Source organism: Helianthus annuus, chromosome 15 (assembly GCF_002127325.2).
Source record: "Helianthus annuus cultivar XRQ/B chromosome 15, HanXRQr2.0-SUNRISE, whole genome shotgun sequence".
NCBI lineage: Eukaryota > Viridiplantae > Streptophyta > Magnoliopsida > Asterales > Asteraceae > Helianthus > Helianthus annuus.
The window spans coordinates 10,793,699-10,802,324 of record NC_035447.2 but is presented as its reverse complement, the minus strand read 5'-3'; the positions used below and the strand labels follow the sequence as shown (position 1 = coordinate 10,802,324).

General features: G+C 37.7%; 1 protein-coding gene across 1 annotated transcript; it reads left to right on the top strand.

Annotated features, from left to right (window-relative positions):
- The first annotated feature begins 3,485 nt into the window (after positions 1-3,485).
- Positions 3,486-4,395, top strand: LOC110910578 (NDR1/HIN1-like protein 6). Its single transcript, XM_022155203.2, has one exon. It carries the CDS (start codon positions 3,554-3,556, stop codon positions 4,274-4,276), a length of 723 nt encoding a protein of 240 aa, XP_022010895.1. The 5' UTR covers positions 3,486-3,553; the 3' UTR covers positions 4,277-4,395.
- Positions 4,396-8,626: the final 4,231 nt, after the last annotated feature.

The window sequence follows — 8,626 nt, the reverse complement described above, 5'->3', positions numbered from 1 at the left end:
TTGGTATGTCTTCTAGAGTAGCAATGTGCACTTGTTTTCCTTTGACAAGGTACACTGTGTTTAGAAATGGTGCTGGAATGGCATTGGTTTGACGGAAGAACTCCATTCCGAGGATGATGTCATGGTCGTCTTAGGGTGTTATAGTGAAGTCTATCTTTCCTGACCGTGTCCCGGCCTTTTACTTCACTTTCCATGAGTACCCTCTGATTGTCTCGGGGTCCCCACTGGCTCCTTTAATCCATCCTTCGCGGAATGTGATCGGTATGCCAAGTCTTCTAGCCTCTTCGAGGGTGATGAAATTATGACGTTCCCCGATATCGACAAGTGCTTTGCTGGATTTTCCGTTTATTTCGATATGCACGAACCGAAACCCTTTGGGTCCTTCGTTAGCATTGTTGTCCATTGATGTTGGCAGGCAAGATTCGGCTGGCTCACATTCTGCCATTTCCTTAAGCGTTTTCCTACAACCATGGTTAAGGCATTCAGAACTTGTAATTGTATTGATCCCAAGTGAGCTTCCTCGGTTTTGGGGGGTTCTTCATTAGCCTTCTCTATTGCGTTAAGGCTATTCTTCTTTGGGCAATAACGCGGGTTATGTGGTCTGTCGCATATAAAACAACCCTTAAAAGGTTCGTTGGCTATTTGGAGTGGTTTCCGAGTGTCTTCTTTCCAAAATTGGTTGATGGGTCTGGCTCCCTTTTGCATTTTTGGTTTTCACTTGCGTGGACTTTGATTGTGTTTCATTATGACCAGTTAAGCTTTTAGCGGTAATGATGGCTGATGAAAAGTTCGACTTCATTCTTGGCCTAATATTGTAAGCCATCGATAAAGTATGCAAGGGCGTCTTTGGGCGAAATATACGGAATTTCGAGCATAAGTGTTGTAGATTCATCGATGTAATCTTTGATAGTACCCCGTTGTTTGAGATTACGAAGTCGAATTCTCGCTTCTACTCAACATTTTGCGAATAAAATTTCCTTTTGATTACCTTAGTGAAATCGGCCCAAGTAGTGATGACACACGTACCTTGTTCGATTTCTTTTTGTTTTTGTCTCCACCACAACGCAGTCGTGTCTTTCAAGTAGAGTACCATTGTCCTGATTTTCTTGGCATCATCTACAACGTCTATGCCATCGAAGTATTGCCCGATTTCCCAAAGGAATTCGTCCACAACCCTTGCTTCTCTTTTACTAACGAACAACGTAGGTTGAGGGACTTTAGCCTTTGAGGAAGTAATGTTCACGTTGTCGCCTCCATTTTCTATAGCCCGTTTAAGTAAATTGACTTTAGCTTGTAGGTCTTTAAAACCATCGTGACATCCTACGAGTTCTTTTTCAACATTGCTTTTAAGTTGACCCAACTCCTTTGTGATCATTTCCTTTATCTCGTTTCGTAGCAAGGCGATAGCGGTCTTGAAAGTGTCCTTCATGTCATCGAAATCACTGTTCAAAGGCTCTAATTATTTTAGTGATCCATTGACGTGTTCCTTAAAGGTGTCGAATTCAGCCCTTAGTGATTCAACATTGGTAGTGTACTCAGCAATTGATGTTTCTACATCTTCAATACGTTTATCCAGACTTGCGAGCAGGTCTTTGGACATCTCTGATCTCTCGGGTCTTTTTGCTGCCTTTACATGTGTCGTCGCATCCACGAGTTTCGTATCCAGCACCAGTTGTTGTGTCTTGCATCTTTTGTGAGTCTGCCATCTCGAATGGATCGAACGCGACTCTGATACTAAGTTGTCACATGGTTAATTTTAGTCCCCCGTCTGGCTTCCCCAAGTCCCCGGGACAAGCCAATCCATCCAGCTTCTTTGTGGGGGTCACTGGTTTCGTCCTGCCTTGGACTCATCAGGAGAGCAGCGTCAGCTCTCGACCAGTGATGCGTTCGTCGTAGACACAACTAGACACGTACACTTCTTTATTGACACTGACAACTAGCCAGTAACCCAAGCGTTCAAGCACAACTCATAGCATTCCGACTTGAAATATTTAACTCGTGACATTTTTTTTGAACCGCAACCCATGACACTTGACTATAGAATTTTGGTTGAATCTTCCTGAACCGTGAAAAGGGCATTTACCAGAACCGAGACCCCAACCATGATATACATATACGGGTAACATGGGTCGGTTCCAAACGGGTTTTATGGGTTTTGCGGCCCGTTTGAATGATTTTTCTTTGCTTGTTTATGACTTTATTAAAATTGTAAATTCAGACAACAAAGTTAAGTATTTAACGTGTTTTGTTTTGTATTATATATAGAATTTTTATTTTATTTTTTGTAATCTGGTTCCTAAATCTGCTAAGATTCAATTATCCAATTGGCTTTATTTTTTTTAACGGCAAATTAGGATCACTGACGGAACACTAAAGTATCATGGTGCCACCAGCAGAACCATCCGATCATATGTATCTCTAGTAAGCTATAATGCCTATACACCAATTCAGGAGAAAACCCAATAAATATGAGATAAACTCCCCTTTGTGAGAATCAAACACCTAATGATCCCAAAACCTTATCTCATCCTAAGATGCCACTAGACTATAATGGCTAATGGCTTTATATTTTTCACATTGACAAAAACAAAGTGGTCCAATGGTTGTTGAAAAAAAATACGTACTATTTATTAGGGGTGTGCACGGTTCGGTTTGGTTCGGTTTTTGGGTAAAATCAAAACCGAAACCGAAATGTCGGTTTTCGGGTTTTAAAAACCGTTCGGTTTCGGTTTTTTTCGGTTTCGGTTTTTCGGTTTTTACGTCGGTTCGGTTCGGTTTTTCGGATATTTCGGTTTTTGGAACAAAATTATGTAAGATTCAAAAAATAAAAAGTATAATTTATATTATAACAATCTTTTTATATGTTTACATTTAAATTATTATAGTTAACCTCTTTAATTAATATTGTTTACATAAACCTAACCTTCTAATCTTTTTTTATGTTTTTTCAAAGTTTTTATTAAATTTTGTTATATCTTATAGGTAATAATAAATCATTTCAGTTATAATGTTTTTATTATAAACACTTAACATTCAAGAATAAAATTAACATTTTCTACTAGCATTGCGTTAAACACTTAAACAATTTAAACTTAAATATAAAAATATATGGATTGTAACTTATCGGTTCGGTTCGGTTTTTTTCGGTTATTGAAAAAGTTTATCCGAAAACCGAACCGAAATTTTCGGTTATTAAAAATCCGAAAACCGAACCGTCGGTTTTTGTTTCGGTTCGGTTTTTTCGGTTCGGTTATTTCGGTTATTCGGTTACGGTTCGGTTATTTCGGTTTTCTTGCTCACCCCTACTATTTATTATTGTTTAATAACAAACATTATATATATATACATATATATGTGTGTGTGGGGGGGGGGGGTTGTTTATATATTTTTAATAGAGTTCCGAGACAGATGGAAATATGGCACAAGTAGTTGTAATTCTAGCTGACCTAACAATAACACACACTCCTTTACAAATACATGTTTCTAGTTGTGAAAGTTAAGGGATTTCTTACCCAACTATTCATTCACATATTTTCACTTGTACACATTAACAATGGGAGACCACACAACAAACAAAATTCATCCTGTGTCCGAAGTGAACATCAAGAGTGTCGCGCCACCACCTCACGCGTCATCAAGTCTTCGCCACCACTTAAGACCGCCTTCGCCGCCACCACAAATGAAAGCCAAACGAGGTTTCTCGTGTTGCAAATGCTTATGTTGGTCACTAAGTATCCTCATAACGTTGATCATTATTATTGGAGCCACTATTGGCATCCTTTACCTTGTATTCAAACCAAAAATACCTCAATACTCCGTTGATCGCCTAACGATATCACAACTAACCCTCAACCTCGACTTCTCTCTCTACGCAAGATTTAACGTCCAGATAACCGCCATCAACCCAAACAAGAAAATCGGCATCTACTACCAAAAAGGGAGTCGTTTAAGCGTATGGTACAAAAACACCAACCTATGTCAAGGCTCGCTCCCCGTCTTCTACCAAGGCCACCAGAACAAAACCGTGCTAAATGTTGCTTTAGCGGGCCAAAACCAATACGGCCGGACATTACTGGCGGCGATACAAGAACAACAACAAACGGGCCGGATTCCGTTGGACCTAAAAGTGGATGTTCCGGTGAAGATTGAACTTGGAAAATTGAAATTAATGAAAGTAAGGATATTGGGGAATTGCATGTTGATAGTTGATAGTCTATCTACAAACAACAAGATTAGCATCAAGGCAACTAGTTGCAAGTTTAGGCTGAAATTATGAGATGATTGATATGCATGTATGCTTGTTTTATTGTGTTATTTTGCATATTTTGATTGTTTTCTTGTTTGGTTTTTACATTTTTGTAATTCATTTATTGGATAAAATAGATAAATGTTGTGAATAAATAGTCTTCTAATATAATTGTTAGTTGATGTTGTAGTCAAAAACTTTACTAAGTTAAAACTAATGGGGCAAATAGCATAAATCTCCTTAGACCATGTGTAGTGGTAGCAATTTATAATGCCCCCACCATGGGGTATTATATGACATGTGGCATCCTAGTCACACTTGGGCATTATAACAAAAGTGGTGTAGTGGGCATAATGCCCTACCAATCATTAAACAAAAAAAAAACAAAGAAAAAAAACTATTTTCTCATTGGCTAGTCAAACCCATTCAAACCTTCCACAATTCATTTAGGCGTTTTCATTAGACCATTGGTAATGGGCATTATAGGGGCATGAAAGGCTTTGATAATGCCCTCATATCATTCCCATGGGGCATTATATGGGCATGAAAAGGTTGGGGCATTTCTAGAATAATGCCCAATGAAGAGAGAAAAAAAGGAAAGTAATGAATGAAATGACATTAAGGGGGGCATTAACTATTACAACTTTTTGAAAAGGCTTTATGGGGCATTAACCATTACAAGTGGTCTTAAAACGCCAAACCCATTTTTCTTTGCCCTATAATGCCCTATGTAATGGAGAAGGGGGCGTTTTTTTTGCCCTATAATGCCCCATAATGCCCCACTACACATGGTCTTATGATAATCACACCACTTTAACTTCCTAAATTGGGGTAATCTAAGATCATGAACTATTTTTGTAAATAATTATATGATTCTCGTTAAAATGTTGGAGTTTTCATGGAATCAAAACTATATGAAAAAGAATGCGCCCCCCCCCCCCCCCCTTTTTTTTAAAAAGCCCAATGGAATAGATTTAGAAACACACAATTATAATTTTATATTTATATGTGCATATATAATAAAAAGGTAATATAGAATTTGGATTAGAATATTCGAATCAAAAATCACAAATTCAAATTCGATTAAAAACCTAAATTCAAACCGATTGTTCTAAAAGTTTTGGGCCAAATCGCTATTAAGGTATTGGATGACCGATTCTTAAAATGAAAAAAATTAAATGTGAATTTAGTTTAGATGACCGATTCGAAGTGCTAAACTGTAAACCCAAGGCCAGCTTTAGGAAGGGCCGGGTGGGTGATGGCCTAGGGCCCGGTCTCCCAAGGGCCCGATTTTTTTAATCTGTATATTTAATCACAAAGAGTAAATTGCTAAAATCGTCCCTGACGTTTGTTCACATTTGCTAGATCCATCCAAAAAAAGTTTTTTTCTCATAGGAACCACTGAGGTTTCAAAAAAGTTGCTAAATCCATCCAAAATGACTAATACCCTAAAAATACTAAATTTAAAGAGGGGTAATTTAGTCATTCTCCTAATTTATTTAATTAACCCTTTTTTTAAACTGGTAGACCTAAGAAAAAGAGAAAGAAATCTACTGTTGAGGTTGAAGAGTTGAGAAAACAGGTTTCTACAAGCTCAAAAATGCCAAGACATAGCAACTCTGTAACCTGTGGTATTTGCAAAAGTAAAGGACATAACAAGAGGACTTGTGGAAATGGTGTTGGAACAAGTGGTGTTGCTGGAAGCTCAAATGGTGCTGGAACAAGTGGTCGAGATGCAGCTTAGAAGTGTTATTTCGGTGGTTGTTTAATTTTTGGTCAGTTGGCATGTATTAACTGTCAGGGTTGTATTTTTACGTGTCAAACTGTTATAGGCATGTGGTTTTTTGGCATGTATTAACTGTTTCGATGGTATATTTTTGGTCAGTTGGTATATTTGGCTTGTAATGGGTTTCATTATAATGTAACTACAAGCCCATCGTTACGCTGCACAGGCAAATGGGTCTGCAGTGAAGGTAAAAACCCCATCGTTACGCCTACTTACGGCGCACAGCTGATATGGGTCAGCGCTTAGTTACGCTGCACAGGCAAATCGACGGATCAAGCCGTATGGAAATCTTTTTACGCTGCACAGCCAAACAGTCTGCAGTGAAGGCAAAAACCTTCCGCAAGGTAATTTCGTTCACAACGGGGTCAATCGAGTACAACAGAAGGGTAACGAGGGTAAGGGGCGCAGTAAGAAGGCGTAAACAAGGACGTGGTGGACTTGAGAACACTCTTTTAACATTTGTAATTTTGTATCTTAGCTGCTGTCCTTTTTTAAAAATCTCGAATACAACTGTTTTGCATATTGCCCAAAGAAGCAGCTGTATATAGCTTACTGTATACACTCTTGAACCTTTGACCATGCCATTTACTAGTCTTAGGGTATTATTCAACTGCTTACTGTATACACTCTCGAATACACTCTTGAACCTTTGACCATGCCATTTACTTTATCACTTTAACTTACTGTATACAAAATAGAAACAATATATTAGTCTTAGGGTATTATTCATATAAGGGCATTTAATAAGTTGTTTAAAAAAGGGTTTATTAAATAAATTAAGAGAATGACTAAATTACCCCTCTTTAAACTTAGTATTTTTAGAGTATTAGTCATTTTGGATGGATTTAGCAAATTTTTTGAAACCTCAGTGGTTCCTATGAGAAAAAAACTTTTTTTGGATGGATCTAGCAACTATGAACAAACGTCAGGGACGATTTTAGCAATTTACTCAATCACAAATGATATAAGGATTTAAACAATTAAATCTAAATTGAATTTTAAACTCAAACAAGAAGAGTCATAACTATTTAGATTGTTAAACAATTAACTAAAAAAGAAAAACAATTAAACCTCATTACAAATTTATAACAATTAAATTGTGGTATTATAATTTTTTTTATGTATGATTATCATGTATATATCATAGGCTTTTTTTACTCGCCCTAAGCCCAAAACGTTTTAAGGATTGGTGACATGCTGTGTAAACCGTAAAATTATTAAAAACCGTAAAATTGGTATATTACCAACCAAGACTATACGGTGTGGAGGAGCTTAAAAATGGGACGTTATGCGATACGTGGACGACACGTAAACACGCATCAGAAATGGGTCGTGGTGCAAAAACGAGAGGCGTGGGACGAGGCGTGGAAGTGTGGCATTATTCGACACGTGTCACAATTTTTTATTGTTAAATTCTATAAAATCTATTTAATTTTTAAAAAAAGCATTAATAGTAATTAAACAAATGACATTAATAATTAAACATTACATAATTTAAAAATTAAAAAAAAAAACACACGAAATAAAATAAAAAAAATTACATAATTAAAATAAAACCTAAAAATTAAACATTATTAAATAAAAAAATCTAATTATCTGTCATGCCGAAACGTGTTTGAATTCACGGTTGTAGTTGTGGCTTGAAGTCGATGAGGGCGATTGTATGATGCCGTCCTCCCCAAGGTCACCACCCGCATTTTCCACCGCGGTGTGCACTGTCTAGAGTCTTTCACTATCCAAACGGATAGTCCTAAAACGAAAAGAAAGCGCATTCACGGTTCGGGTGGTGTCACCCATATAGACGCAAAAATGTTGGAAAATTCTCCCCCAAAACGGACCACTCTAAACGATTACACGGCGTGTAGTGGCTATGCGCTTCGACCCATGACTCGCAAAATGGGATATCTTCTTCAGTCCTTGGAATCGTTGCCATTTTTTGATAATTGAGGAAATGGGTAGAGAGTTAAGAGAATTTTGGATGAAATGTGAGTGTTTGTAAAAAAAGAAAAATAGAAGAAGAGGGTTGTATTTATAGGGGAATTTATAGGTAATTTTTTTTAAAAATACCGCTGTGTGTCAATGGCTACTGGCCACGGGCAATCAACACGCGCCACGTCAACATTCAAAATGTCTCAACGCCGGTGGAAAACTCACTGCCTCCAACTCTACGCCGTCCTCCACGCCGTTGGCGGGCCGGTGTGCACGGCTTGGAGATGTCACAACGCCAGAAACGCACGCCCAAACATTCATCAGTTTCTGTTGAATTGCTAGTAATTTGAAACCACCATTTCAGGATCTAGAGTTATATTCAACATTTTAGGGCTTATACTTATTGTTTATTACTGCATATATGTGTAAGGTGTTACTGATTAAGGTAAATTTAGACTTAAATTAATAGATCATACAGGAAGTTTAGGCACTAAAGGATTTAGACATTCCTTTGTACATAAGCAGTCAAATTAGGTTGTGCTTTAGACGAGTGGTGACCATCGTTATGTGACGTGGAGTCGAGGGAGGTGCGAGGTGGTGAGCCTCAGCGACTCTGTGTCGTCGGTGAACTCTGATTGCTCTTTCGGGCCTATTGTATTGTGTAC

Bases quoted from the DNA above. Each gene is read 5' to 3' on its own strand.
- LOC110910578 (XM_022155203.2), top strand. From the start codon at position 3,554: ATGGGAGACCACACAACAAACAAAATTCATCCTGTGTCCGAAGTGAAC.